This window comes from Triturus cristatus, chromosome 4_1 (genome assembly GCF_964204655.1).
Source record: "Triturus cristatus chromosome 4_1, aTriCri1.1, whole genome shotgun sequence".
Lineage (NCBI taxonomy): Eukaryota > Metazoa > Chordata > Amphibia > Caudata > Salamandridae > Triturus > Triturus cristatus.
The window spans coordinates 12,399,762-12,415,110 of record NC_140585.1 but is presented as its reverse complement, the minus strand read 5'-3'; the positions used below and the strand labels follow the sequence as shown (position 1 = coordinate 12,415,110).

Sequence of the window (15,349 nt, the reverse complement as noted above, 5' to 3'; positions counted from 1 at the left end):
GAGCCCATTTTACAAGGGCTAGCATGTCGCCAGTGCTCCCTTCTGCACCAAGGTAAAACTTTGTGCGTTACAGGACAGTGCACCATGGGCCTACAGTGCAGCGCTCTGACCAGTGGAGTGCCTTTGTGCATTCTAGGGAAGTGCTCCATGTTTTACAAACCAGCATGTGGTGAGCGATGTTTCTCCAGCGAGAACAGCGTTGTTTCGCCTGGAGGCGTTACCAGAGAAACAAACACGTCCTTGAGCCAGCATGCTCACTGCAGCTGTATTGGATTGTGAACCTCACCCCTGGAGTCTGGCAAGATATTGCCTCCGTCGGATGCCACCAAGAACAAACTGGTGTGGCCCCTCTGGCCGTGAGACCCGAGGAACAGCCCCCTGAAGACTTGTACTGCTCTGAGGTGGTACAGTGGAGCGTCTAAGGCTGCAGAGCTACAGGAGCTGCACAAAGCCTTCAAGGCAGGCCTTTTGACGACACGTTGTTCCGTAACATGCTGCGGGCCAGCATTCTGAGGCTCATTCCAGCCAGCCTCGCCCTCTGGTTTTAACGCGTATACTGTGCAAAGCTCTCAACGTCGGGTCCCACTCCCGAGACATGACAACATTGTTAGCAAGTTACAGATGCCCTAAGGACAGTGACCCTGCAGCCACAAAGGTACTGTGAGGTGGGTTGGGTCCAGAAGAGGTGTAAAGCCTCCCTGCTCTCCTTCACAGGTGGCTTGGTTTCATAGTAATTTGTGTTCTTCTCTGTCAAACCTGCATTATTTGCACTAACGGTGTGATTTAAGTCATTTTGGTCTTGTTTGATGTACAATATAGAATTTATTTTTACATAATCCTTTGTGGATTCCCTTTTGTGGTTTACTCACTGTGTTGCTGCGCGAGTGTGTTGCGCAAATGCTCTGCACATTGCCTCTTTAAACTAGCCTGACTGCCCTGCGCCAAGCTACCAGAGGGTGAGCGCAGGTTCTCTCAGGTGTGTATCCGACTTACCCTGACTAGAGTGGTGGATTCTGCCTGGCTTAGGTGCCTACCCTAGCCAACCAGAAGCCCCATGTCCAACAGTGGTTCTTGTGAATCACTTGATTTCCCAGCATGCTCCTGCTGCAGAACTAAGTCACCGCACTTTGTGTAGGAGGACTAGCCACCATTTGTCTCTCAAAGGGAAGTGTGACTCTTCTTCTTAGAACATACATTTTTTTTCCCTGAATTGTAACTGTTCACCTCTCGATATTATAACAATGCAGCTTTTTCAAGAAATATTTTCCATGTGTAATTGTCAATGTTTTTTCTATTTTGCAGAACAACAATCACATCTAGAAAGTATGAATGGGATAGAGAGCCATAAAAGTTCCGGAGGCAAGATGAATTTTACTCAAAATATCTACTTAAGAAAACGGCGCAGAATGCACTTGAGGGAGAGACGCTTTGCTTGTAATGTGTGTGACAAAGGATTTATCAATGAGACACTTCTTGTGAGGCACAAAAAAGGACACACCAGCCTCAGGCCATATCCATGCGGAACGTATAAAAAGTGTTTTACTCAAAAGGCAACTTTTTTACAGCATCAAAGCGTACACACAGGAGAGAGGCCTCATCACTGTACTGTATCTGCCAAGAGCTTCACTCAAAAGAAAATTCTTAAGGAGCATCAACGCATACACACAGGAGAAAAGCCTTTTCGCTGCACCATGTGCGAGAAGAGCTTCAGTCAAAAGGCAAATCTACTACAGCACCAAAGAAAACACACAGGGGAGAGACCTTATCACTGCACTGTGTGTTCAAAGCGCTTTGCTCGGAAGGGGGTCCTTGTACAACATCAAAGTGTACACACAGGAGAGAGACCTCATCACTGCACTGTGTGTTCAAAGCGCTTTTCTCAAAAGGGAGGCCTTCTACGGCATCAAAGTGTACACACAGGAGAGAGACCTCATCACTGCACTGTGTGTTCCAAAGCCTTTTCTCAGAAGCAACACCTTTTACTGCATCAAAGAACACATACAGGAGAGCAGTCTTATTACTGCACTGAGTGTTCCAGGCGCTTTGCTGATAAGGGATCCCTTGTACGGCATCAAAGAACACACACAGGAGAGAAGCCTCATCACTGTGCTGTATGTGCAAAGAGCTTCACTCGAAAGAAAAATCTTCAAGAGCATCAACGCATACACACAGGAGAAAAGCCTTTTCGCTGCACCATGTGTGAGAAGAGCTTCAATCAAAAGGCATATCTACGAATGCACCAACTAATACACACCGGAGAGAGACCTTATCACTGCACTGTGTGTTCAAAGCGCTTTTCCCAGAAGGGAGGCCTTGTACGGCATCAAAGCGTACACACATGAGAGAAGCCTTTTCCCTGCACTGTGTGCGAGAAGAGCTTAAATCAAAAGTCAAGTCTCGCAACACCAAACACACAGGAGAGAAACCTTATCACTGCAAAGTGTCTTCCAAGCGCTTTTCTCAGAAAGAAAGGCCTTCTACGGCATCAAAGTGTACACACAGGAGAGAGGCCTCATCAAAGCGTACACACAGGAGAGAGGCCTTATCACTGTACTGTATGTGAGGAGAGCTTTACTGGTAAGGCCAGTTTTGGATAACATCTAAGAAAGGCACACAAGAGAAGCCTTACTGTTGCTCTGGGAGTGAAACGAGCTTTAGTCAAAAGAAACCTCAGGTCAGGTCTTCTACAGCATTACAGAACGCAGCGTTTACTTCTGGCTGCAAACAAAAGCAGTTTAAGAGATTAGCCATGGGCTATAAAAACAGCCCTGGCGTCTTTGCCGCACGTGTTGTCTCTCTGTTAGAGAGCATTGACCCTGAAGCGTACTCGTATGTTGATGATATCTATCTCACAGACAAATTATGGCCGCATCTGTGTCGCGTTGATCGCATCATTGTTATGTTTGCGGACTTCTGTTACAAATTCAACTTTGCGAAGTCTCACATTGCAGAGTATACAGTGTTGTTTTTGGGCTACGAGCTCAACAATGAGGGTCGGGGTTAGCCCCTCACTTCTTGGAGAAGTGCACATGTGTGCGTGCTCCGACAACACTGAAAAAATTACAATCTTTGCTGGGCTTTCTGAATTTCGGACATACTTACATTCCCGATTATGCCCAGCGTATCAAGCCATTATATGCCTTGGTACAACCTACTTTTTCCAAATCGAGCTGGCTGCTAGAGCATTCAGCTATCTTGCAATCTTTGCAGGCTGATCTTCTTGCTTCGAAATACTTACTGACACGTGATAACCACACCAACCTGGTGATAAGAATTGAGCCGGGCGCAGTGGGTTTCACGTACCTAACGTTCAATGAGGGCGACACAGTCCCCATTGCCTACAAGTCACACTTGTACACTTCGGCCGAACTGCGCTTTTCCACGGTTGAAAAAGTTTTGACTGCGGTGCAGATGGCGATTCTTAAAGAACGGGCGCTGTCGCAAGGGAAACGCATGTTGGTGGTTACACCATATCCTGCTCTAGAGGCAGTAACGAAGGCCAGTGTACCAAATTCTAAAGCTTTGCATCCACGTTGGATACAATGGGCCACTTCTTTGCCATCGCCAGATGTCACCTATATCTTTGATGCCTCATTGCAGACTCCGGAGTACTTGCAGTATGAATTCGTTCATCCAGCTCCTCTGTCTTTGCGCCCGCTTGAGGATTACCATTGTGTCATTTACACTGACGGTTTGGCGCAACCGGCAACGGGATCGAAGCATGCCTATTCAGCGGCCTGCGCGATTGTAGCGGGTACTTTCGTGAATGGAGAATTCAAGTCTGTTGTCGTGCATACGCAGACATTGGGTGATTGTACCGCGCAGTTGGCAGAGCTCCATGCTCTGGTGCTTGCACTGGAGTTTGCTGATCCTCAGGTTACTACTCTTATAGTGAGTGACTCGTTTTACTGTGTTCAGTCTTTTAGCAACTATTTATTCTTTTGGTCTCAGAATGAATATCGCGATTCCAAAGGTAGCACAATCAAGAATAAAATGCTTTGGGTTCGGGTGGCAGAACTTAAACAGAATCTGCCCCTCGTGAATGTGGTTCACACTCTTGGTCACCAACGAGTTGGTGTCCACGCTGTCGGCAACAGCTTAGCTGACGAAGCAGCGAAAACAGCAGTGGCAACATATCTAGTAGCAGCAGTTACAAGATTCAAAAGTAAGATTGATGATGACATCAATCTTGCTGCGACGGAGAAGGGCAGTAATTACCCTAGAGGTTTCCCTTCTCGGTACCATTATCAATTAAGTCCTGATAAAGTCCCGTATGTGAGAATTAATGACGTTGGTGACAGAATGATTCCGAACGCAGACTGCAGACCTTCCTTGATAACAGCTGCTCACGAAGGTATGGCCTCTGCCCATGCCGGTGTTTCAGCGACTGTTACTCTCTTACAACAACGTTACTGGTGGCGCGGGTTATATAAACAGACTCGTGCTTATGTACTTGATTGTGACATTTGCCAGCAGATTAAACCTTCAACTGCTGCGCGCCCACCACAAACTCAGTTGTACATATCTAATAAACCACTTGGGTGTGTTTATTTAGATCACTGCGGTCCTTTCTCCTCTGATACTGCGTATAAGTACATCTTAGTTGCAGTTGATTCGTGCACACGTTTTCTTTGGGTATGGCCACAAAGTAGTGCTGATGCTCGCACTGTCATTAGGGATTTGCGTGTCTTTGTGGGAATTTTCGCATGTGGTACCCTTCATTCTGACCAAGGTCTTGCGTTCGCCTCGAAGGCGTACAAAGAAGCCATGAGATCTTTGGGGGTCCTAGTCAAATTTTCGTCTCCATACCGATGAGGGCAATAGTGTTGTGGAACGAAAGAACCGTGACTTAAAGCAATCCCTGACAGCTAGGGTTTTAGGCACTGGCCAGAACTGGTTAGCCCATCTGTATAACGTTCAACGTGCACTTAGTAATCTCCCTAGAAGGTCTCTGGGTTTGCGGACCCCATACAAGATGCTCTTTGGCATACAAATGTTTGTCCCGGACCTTGATGGTCTAGACATGGCGGCGTCCGCTGCACCCTTTGACGTAGATGATCACTGTGCTGTATTACAGAATCTACAAGAGACCAGAGACAGTCTTGCAAAGGAACACTTGCCCTCCACATCTGATGCTGCACTTCAGATTCCGGTAGTCGGCTGGCTACCTCGAGTTGGTGACCTGGTCCGTGAGAAGGAGGAGAACAAGAAGGAGTTCGGCCTCTCTTATTGTGCACCGGTTCCAGTGCTTGGCGTGCAGGGTACAAGAACAGTCATTTTACCTCCACTTCCTGGTCGCAAGGATAACAGGTACATCTCCATTGACAATGTCAAACTACAGCGAGTGGCCGATTCTTCTTAGTATGACTCCCGCGGTTTCTTGCCCTACGATGCTGAGAAATTCTGTTTTGGCTCCGGCTTCTACCACCATGCCTGAAGTTGCCATCGAGATGCATACAGTTAGTAATCCTTTATTGCCTCCACCGGCTGGTGGTCCTCCCGAAGATACTGAGTATGCTTATCCAACAGATGTGTCATTGCCTGTTTTTACAATCAACTGCAGTTAACCAGTCCCGTTTCTCATTTGACACTAACTCTGTCACTTCAGATGCCCCATCGAAAGTTTCTATTTTTGCTGTTTGGTTTAAAAGACATTTTTTAATTCCCCCTTGGACTTACATTTGGCTGGTGCTCATATGTATTTTTTTGTTTATGTCCATCGGATTTGTGTTGGTATCTTTTCGTCTTGTAAATGGACACTATCTCAAAGAAAGATCTACAATTAGACTAATTGATGGAACTTTGGCCCCCCACTCCTCATCACACATCATGAAGAGGGACCAGACTTTTGTGAATATTACTGCCTGGCCTGTGTTAGATGGGATTGTGTGGGATGCTGTTAAATTTCAGATTCATGGACCCACAGAGGTTATTAATGTTCCAAATGTTCTTCATGTTTCTATGGGTGATGTTGTGAAACAAAACATCCGCTCTGATGATTGAGACATTCAGGCCATAGAGGCACTGTTTTCTGATCTGAAATATTATGCCGCCTTTGATGCTGAAGATTTGTATTTAGACACAGCTAATTATGGAGAACTGTTTTGCTATCAACATTATGGCAATCATTTCCTACATAAAGCCAATACGTTTCGAAATTTTGTAACTTATACGCAATGGGAACATTGTCCGGCGCCAATGCGAGGCAGCTCCAGCACATTGGTGAACAAATTTGCATATTTTACTGATTTCAGTGTTTCAAAACCTGCCGCCTTTTATTTTACAGTGGCTGCAGAGTCTGCTTCGAAGGTTAGGCTGACACACACTAAATTGTTGTATTCCAAATACTTTATGGATGAATTGGCTATCGAGGGTTATGAGCTGTGGAAAGCTACTGTTGATCTTAAATCTGTTTGGGGTTCTAAGACATGGCAGGTACAGGGAACAGAGGCTCTGCACAGTGCGTGCCTCATCCCAAACCACATGTTATTTTTTAATTCTACCATTTTTCAAACCACCTGTTTTGGATTGGATGCTTCTAAAAAATTAAATTCTTCCTCGATTCCTGATCTGAGTGCTTACCCTAATTGGGATAATCATACAGATCTGTCCCTTGATGCATTGCAGTCGTACATTACTAATACATCCTTCAATATTTCCAAATTAGATCCGGAAGGATGGTTGATAAGGCAGACGGGCTCAGATTCCTGTCAAAATCGTTTTCTGGGTTTGAAACCTTGTTATACGCAGGTTCGCGTGGACCCTTGTTTTGAATGTTCTCATTCAAGAACTACCTACTCTGTAGGGAAGTTATGCCAATCTTGGCTGCAACATTCCACCTTGGCATCTGTTAAACTTCATTTATCTAAATTACATGACAAAATAGATTTGAATGATTTTGTTAAGGGTCCTGTGGTTGGCAGGTCCAAAAGATGGGTGTACGCTATTTATAACGAGGTTTGGAAGTTATCACAAATTGAAGCTGCTTCCAGATTGAGAGCTATTGATCAGGCCAATTTGGAAAAAGTACTAGCTGTTATAGATAAGAGCATTAACACCCTTTCTTCCAGAATTTACACATTGGATAATATTGTTTCATCTGTTGTTGATATTGTGCAGGACGATGTGTCCGTTTTATACCATGGTCAAAATCGATTGCGTTCTATAATGCAGTTTGCATGGACTTTGCAAACGTTAAAGGCTGGGAAAGTTCCCTGGGACTACATGAATACATCATCTTTATTCCTTCCTTTTAATCTGACTGCGAAACAACAGTTCATGTCCATGAAAGATGCAACATACTCATTATTGCATATTGAGAAGTTAGAGCCTTTGCCTTTCTCTGTGGCCGAATTAAACTCTGCTGTGTGGCTTATCCACAGGTTAATCGCGTTACCATTTCCTTTGTTTAAGTTCAGTTTGTGAATGAAACATTATGCCCTAGGCAGATATGAACCGTTGGGTACAGCTTTCCTGCATGAAGTTTGGTCACTCCCATTTACATACAGGTGCATGAGAGAAGGTAAATAAGTTTATTTGAAAGGTGAGGAATGCACTTCCACACCTGATCACTCTGTAGTCTGTAGGCACATCCAATTGCATGGCGCATGCAACGTTCAAGCACCGAATTTAGCATGCGTCCTGAAAGGGATTCCAGTGCCAGCTATTACACCCTATTTTACGTTATTAGCTAATTTGCTTTTAAATAACGAGGCTTGCTGCGGGATGCTAGTGGGAATTCCCTACATTGTGACTGTATCACAGAGAGTAGTCTGCTGTAAAAATGTCCTTTTCCCACCCCCGCATGGGCGGCTGGATGTCTCCATCTGGCCTTCCATTCCGACCTTGAAAGCAGAGTTCAACAAGATGAGCAAAATAAGAGCTCTATTGTCTCAAAAAGAAGTCGCTCTGACTTCTTCCCGTGAAACGTTTGTCCTTCACGTAGCAAACACCCGCACCGAGGTGCATGTGCTTTTGAATACTGATCTCCCCCTTCATTTCGGTGCCCTGATTCACACTATATTCAATGCCTCGTCAACAACTGGCTTGGCACATTTTTTCTAAATTGTGGGCTCCGGCCTCGTGACCTTCTTCCAAACTATTTTTGGTGTGATACCGGCATTTTTTCATTCTATTTTTTCCAGCATCTATGGCGCCCTCCCGTTGATTCTGGCCCTCGCGGCTGGTGTGCTGCTGTTGGTCTGCTTACTGTGCAATGGCTGCACAATATGTATCACACGACAGACTGCCTCGGCTGCTTCAACTTCGTAACCGGATGCTTTAATATTATGGCACATTACCACTGGCCACCTTAAGCATAGCCTATGGATTGTCCTTCCGGTTTTCCTACTTTACATGCATGCAACCTGTTTTTCATTGCCTAGATTATCCTTTCGAATGGGCTCTTGATTTGTGCTTGTCAAACTCTGTGTCTCCTGCCCCAGATTATGATCGACTGATGAGTCTCTTAGTGGCTCATGAGTTGGACTGTTCTGGTATCAGGATTATGGCCTGCGGAGCGGCACATGGAGTCCTAGGGAATTGGGACATCTGTACGGCAGCGTATGACTTCTTGGCAAGAAGTTATCTTGAAGAACACGCAAGTTGTCCTCTGATTGTGCTAGAGGCCCCAGTTATCGAGGAACATGTATGTTCGTTTACCTTGTTAGACTGGATGGCGAAAACGTTTACAGAACGTTCTAATGACTTCCTCTTGGAGACTGTCGCTACTTATTGTGCGTACACGTTGATGGATTAACTTGGATGTCGTCCAACTTTCCTTGTACGAACTACACATTTTTTTTTTTAGTTGATTCAAAATTTAGGCTCGCTGACCCTTTTTCAAGATATTACATATTTTTTCTTCTAGTTTTTTTCTCTTTTTGTTTTAAATTTTTTTTACGCTGGGTTTTCACACTTTCACTCCCATTTATATGGATTTCCTATACATGCACTTGGTTCTGTCACTGTCGAACTTGAACTCTGCGTTCATCATTTGTATCCCTATTTTGTTCGTGGTCCGATCAAGGGAGGGTGTAGTGGAGACGAAGTTTTAGATACATACATTGCTATGTTAGCATAAGCGTCTTATAAGTTAGAAACGCCATCTTGCCACTTTTTTCTGCTTTTGCACACAACACTGCAGATAGTTGTTATTATATGAAAACTGCTTGCTTGCCTTTTCTTCACATGAGAACTGTCTGTTCACATCCCTAGACGTCCACCGCGACCTTGGTCTGAACATTGTGTGCAGAAACAGTCTGGGCCAACAAACAATGTATGCTTTTGAGTTCAGATTGATCGGCCCACGCTCTAGCCATAACACGCACACAGCTGCAAATATCTGAAAGTCGAGTGCCTTTAATATTGCAGTTTGCATGCATTAGACACACATTCTGGAGAATAACTTTTCCAGGCGCAGAACAAAGCTGATCCTGTGATGTGATTCACCTAAGCTGATCTTTACGGTATGGGGTTCCCCATTCAAACCTAGAGACCTTCTATTTGTCTAATAATACTAGTTTACTAGCGAAGGGAGGGTGGTTGTATTCCACTATCATTTGTAATATGATTTCTGCCTTCATTTTCTATGGTATTGTAACAATGCTGATGGTTTTGTTTTTAATCATTTGTCTGCTTATGTTAGCCAAAGTACTGCATCTTAGGACACGTAGTTTATAAAATAAACGTTTTAAACTTTACTGTGTCTCTGATTACTCGTGTTGTGGACTGATATGAGAATAATAACGAACAGGTATTTCTGATTCCCACCATTCCTGAGAGTACTCTAAGTCGCTTGTTCTGGGTTGTCTACACATTGGTAGCTTCGAGATGATACGGAGAACGAATATGACACTGATGCTGGTCGGATAGGGGTTCTGGGTACTGAGGTGAGTTTTTGGTACACCGCAATTCACTGAGGTCCTGGTTTCCTGCGCATAGTTCTGTGCATGAGCAGAATCCCTGCAACAAAGGCAAGCACTCAGTGCTTAATGGTATGCCTGTGCTAAAGTTCTGACCCTGCCGCAAGCATGCTTAGTCATTTGTGCCCCCAGTGAGGCAGCATCATTAAGATGAGTCATTTTCCCGGCCTCGACCTGGGCTCTGTAATTGCAGCTCTGGTCACCTGTGAAGCGTGATTGCGAGCAGCCATACAAGAATGTAAGGAGACTATGATCGGTAACCAATCACATCCTTGTGCCATTTCTTTATAAGTGTGCTGAGTCTTTCTCACTGCTAGTTGATTCTATTGTACCAACTGAATATAGGATTCATTTACCACCTCACTCACGCTGTTACGTGAGGGCACAGCCTCAACGCTCTCACGTTGTCTTACAAAACGCACACTAAACTACTACTTACACGTCACAACAACATTGAGCTCACATCTAGGGCTCTCAGCACAGCCCCCTATTCGCAGAAGCCAAAGTCCTAACAACCACCTCCCTCCACATGAAGCCCGTGGCACCTCTGCAGCTTTGCAGCGCACAGAGGTACTCGCCTCGCGGAACGGACTTGCTTCCATCTTCAGCCCAGGTGCTGCTCGCTCTTTGTGGTGTGTGATTACCGTTGGAGCTGCAGAAAGAAACACAGGCTCTTTTCCGATCCCATACCTTTTACCACATATGTTTAAGAGTTAGTAGTTGAACTGTGGTTATTGCAGATTTATGTAGACATCTTTTCCTAAATAAATCCCGCTGTATCTTGCATTGCAATGGGTTGGGTCAGCATTCTGTGCATTTAAGATCCCCTCCTATCGGGCGCACATTTGATGGAGGGCAGTTTGTTTTGGAAGGAGAGTCGATCTCTCTGGACCATGCACAGATAAAATGATCATTATTACGAGTCACTGCAGTGCCGACACCTGAGCAGCGTGAACCCTTCGTCTACCTCTTCATGGTTCATGCAGGACTTCATTCTACCTAAAATAAGTTTCCCGTATGTTTCATTTAACAACAGAGTTTGCTTCCTAAATGCAACGGCAAAGTTAGATTTAGTGGGATGAACAGCACATAGGATTATAACTGCAAGTGTTTTGGAAATAGAAAACAGACACACACACGCATCAACCCTTTTAAGAATATCCATTATACTGCACTCCACGTGTGGTATAGGATTCCTCCTCATAGGGAGGGGACGCCTTCACAAAAGAAGGGCCGAGGATGTGTGGCATCTTAAAAGGCTTCAAGCCTGTGCTCTGCGTGCCACAGATGTCCGCAGTGAATGCGTTAACCATCTGCGCTACCTTACATGCTTACTACGACACAGGAACAACGGTGTATGTGTGTCAATTGTAACTGAGGATCAACAAACGCTTTTGTTTAGAGGATCGCTTGAACCTTTTTGTTTAGTGGCTGCAAGCACTTTCTTTCTGTAGCACTTTGCACTGTGCTGCGGCTCACCATTACCAGGCCACCGAAAACTAAATACACTGCGTAGGTGACACGTTATTTCCTCCTGCTTTACCTAAGAGGATTTGTGTTTCCAAATGTTGTGTAGTAGTTTTGTATGCAACACATGGCACTTGTGCAGTGTATACTGTGCTGCATCCAGGTGTGCTATTGAGTAGAGATTGTGGGTGTGTGATTACGATGGGATGTGATTGACCGCTCTGGGTTTGGGGCAGAGTGCAGTGTCGGCTTCTCACAGTGCACGTCAGTGGGTCCTTTTGCTGTTCAGACTGCACGCACCTCCACTCTTTGTCCTCTCCACACACCACAGAGAGTGAGGGTCACACGTGTGCAAATTGGACCTGTGGGAAAGTGCTTGGAGGAGTTACACATCCGTGCCAAAGGGTAACAAAATGCAGTGCTTGCTGCAGGCGGTGGTGTGTGTGTGGGGGAATGTTGCAGTAAATCAGATGAAAGGATGGTGCTGAAGAGGAGGAAAGAGATGATGCTCGCGATATGCATATGGAGGATTTCAAAAAGATGTGGGGAAAAGGGGTCAAGGGGTCTCTAACAGAGTGAGAGACTGCAGAGGAATGTGGTGTGAAAGGCAGAACTTTTTAGTTATTGTTATCAGAACAAAATCGTTGTTAACCATCTATTTGATACAGATAACAAGCATTGACAAAGCCAATAAGTCTGGCTTGTTTAGGCCTTGGTCTATTGTTATGTCCAGATGTAGTAACAGAAAACTCAGAGGCGCCCAACTACTGGCAGGGCTCTCAGTGAAGAACAGGATTCTTGCTCACATGTTTTCAGTCGTACCTTTTTAAAGGATTCTTCGTTGCGCTTCTTTGGCTATGCACCTTTTAGAGTTCCCTCACCTATTTCAGTCCATTGAAGTACTGGCACGGCTGAGAATGGTACCGCATGATGTCTGTAGCCTCACCCAAGGGCCAAGATCAAAGTGCTTACACATCTTTTCAGCTCCTCCACACTTACACGTGCATTCAAACTCTCTGTACCTACTGATGTTGGGAAAGTAGAATGAACAGTATTGAGAATCGGTTGCAGGTTGCAGGCTCCGCCCATCCTCCACCATTCCACAAGCAGGCAGTTTGGAGCTTACATTTATTTATGGCAATTCCTGAAATATCAGAAATGGCTGTATAGTCCAGAAAACTCTCAGGGGATTCCTTTCTTTTCTTGCCCAACTCCCTCGCTGCTCTTTTTTTTCATTCTTTTTTATTAACATTTTAAAGATCACACATGCACCTTTGACCACCTCGTAGTCCCACTGCACAACATAGTTCTTGTATGATACAGAAAGTTGTACAACGCATTCAGTGGTAAGTGGCGCTCTTCAGTATACCTTTCTGCTGCTGACGTTCATTCGATAGACCTATCCCCACACATCTGCCCCACATGACCTATTGTCCGTACATTCTTCTACTGCATACATTCGTTTGTCCTTTGCAGGGGTCTGGTGTTACCGCAGCCCCATTCCATAGCCCACCACGCGGCAGCCTGCAATCCTCTTTTAGTATCCTGTGTCCAGCACCACCCCTCTGCGTGCCCTTCCTCCTCTGCATTTTCACCTTTGTCCACTAAGTATGCCCACTAGTCCCTAGGGCGGTTCTGCGCAGACTGAAGCTCATTAAAAGTGTCCGACTACTCATTACAGTATGCCATGTCCGAGTTCCGATCCCCCAATTTTGGGGCAGGGCCCCTTGCCCAGCGCATCGCTACTCTGCGCTTAGCTAATAGTCCAATAGCTACTGGCTCCCTGATCGATTTTCCTTTGTCCTTATCGTATCCCAATAAAGCCAGCATTGGTTGCATCTGTATAGTGAGGCTGTTATAGCAGTCAATTCCTGGAAAACCCCCTCCCAGAATTGAAGTATCGCTGGACAGTCCCAAGCAGCATGTATAACCCTGCTTCCACTCATTGCATCGCAGGCAGTTTGCAGATTCCCGCAGGCCATATCGGTACAAGCTTTCCAGCGTATAATACACACGGTTTATGTACTTAAAGTGTATCAACTGGTGTCTCCCATTTACAGCCATACCGTATCTTCTACGGGCCCACCCAAGTCGCTCTGCTAGTCCGATCTTGCTTTAGTCACTGGGTCTGTGCCTGCCTGCACATCAGCATAGAGCACTCTTTACTAACTTGTCAGGGGCTTCTTCTGTATCACGGCAGAGCGTGCCGGCATGTCTGCTGGCTCTTGCAAGTCTTGTCCTAATTCATACCGGACTCTGGCAGTGATATCGAGTCAGGGCTGATGGCGGGGTGCCTTGCCCAGGGATAGTCCTCCAATTCCCAACCTTTACTTTGTGAAAAAGATCTCCCATCTTTGTTACCCCTTGCGTTTGCAGGGCAGTTCTCATATTTGTTACCAGTACTAACGAGAGCCCGGTGCACCGCTCCAGTTTAACATGTGGGAACACCAGAGTGTGCCCCTTGTTTATCTCACAATCTCCACCATGCATGTGATGTAGTGTTCAGTAGATCAAAGACTCCGATTTGGCAGGTTGGAGCCTTGAAAAGTTTCTGTGGTGTGGAAATATGGATTTTTCTGATCAGTTATGTCCCCTATCTTGGACCCCAACGGTTTCATGTATGAATCACAAGTACATGTATGTTCCCTCCAGTTCCAGTTATGAAGACGCAAACACATGTGCGTCCACCGTCAACATGTCCTCTTTCAGATCCGCCATGAATAGGCCGGATATTCCATCCCTAAGTATGAAAGGCCACCGGCTTTATATGGTTCACTTATGCCATTCTACAGTCCAGGCAAGTAGGCCCTGATTCTGTCATCAAGCTCTTCTTGCCTTCTGCCTCTGAAAGCTCCAGTCTGAGCCTGCATCTGTGACCATGAACTTTGTCTCATTCCCTGCGCGGCTCAGGATGCCTGACATCAGCCTGTTGCCTGCCAAAAAACTGTATTTCACCTTCGAAATTATCTGCTCCGCTCCCTGCCCAATGCATTCCTGTCTAGTAGTTTAAGTAAACATTCTTCCAGCTACCGAGCAAGGGCCCGGCTTCTCTGTCTTTATGCAAGTAATTCATAGCCCTATTATTACGGAAGACTTCTGCCCTCGCATCTAGTGTAGACACTTAGACGCTTGTACACGCACTAACAGTCAGTATAGTCAGTATAGAATAAGATTCTACTCTAAGAGACCTCTCTTTTGGATAACATAGTTCTTTAAACATAGGATGTTAGATATGATTTGGGATTAGGTTGACTTGACCCTCCAGACATCTGTCGCCACATGTAGAGCTAAATGTCAAGTCCCCTTCACCCCCTAGTTGCACGTCAATCACACGTCATGCTGCTGCGCGCGCATTTCTGCCAAGTATTTCTGCTGACATTGCGAAATTCTTTCATGGAACCACCCTATTATGACATCATACCTGATGACGTTCTTTAGTTACACCCAGTTACGCCTACTTTTGCTACGCATGTATGTTTTATCTTCACTATCAATTGTTACGCCTCCTGCATTTGCTTCACTGTAATGCCTATTGTATAAAAATGATTACTTATCAATAAAGTATGTACTTCACTTCCTGAACCTTCGTGGTGATGGAACTTGGAGTCAACGATTCGAATCGTCCATTGGAATAAAGCCCATTCCGAACCTCTAATACCACGGATTTTGCCTCTTATTTACTGAGCTATTTTTATTATGTTTCTGTATCAAATTAAGTCCCGGTAATTAAATTATTTACCACAAGAATGGCGCCCGAATAGGGACACTTTCTCATCTCACGCGCCGGCGGTGCGTTGCAGGCCCGGTCTCCTGCCACAGCTGGACGGACAACAACGCGTACCAGCAGGATTTCCTGTATCTCCCTCCGGTCAAGCGGGGGCGACTGAGGCTGCGATCAACACCCAGACGAGGCGGTGAGAAGTGCGAAGTACCCCGACCAGAGCCTAGCTGAGAGAGCA

General features: G+C 45.5%; 1 protein-coding gene across 1 annotated transcript in view; it reads left to right on the top strand.

Annotated features, from left to right (window-relative positions):
- LOC146839302 (uncharacterized) overlaps positions 1–9,701 on the top strand; it is a 109,105-nt gene extending 99,404 nt beyond the window's left edge. Inside the window, exon 3 of the mRNA XM_085651322.1 lies at positions 1,303–9,701. Within this exon, the coding sequence (XP_085507448.1) occupies positions 1,303–2,342 (1,040 nt within the window). The 3' untranslated portion in view covers positions 2,343–9,701. The remainder of the gene's footprint in view (positions 1–1,302) is intronic.
- The last annotated feature ends 5,648 nt before the right edge of the window (positions 9,702–15,349 follow it).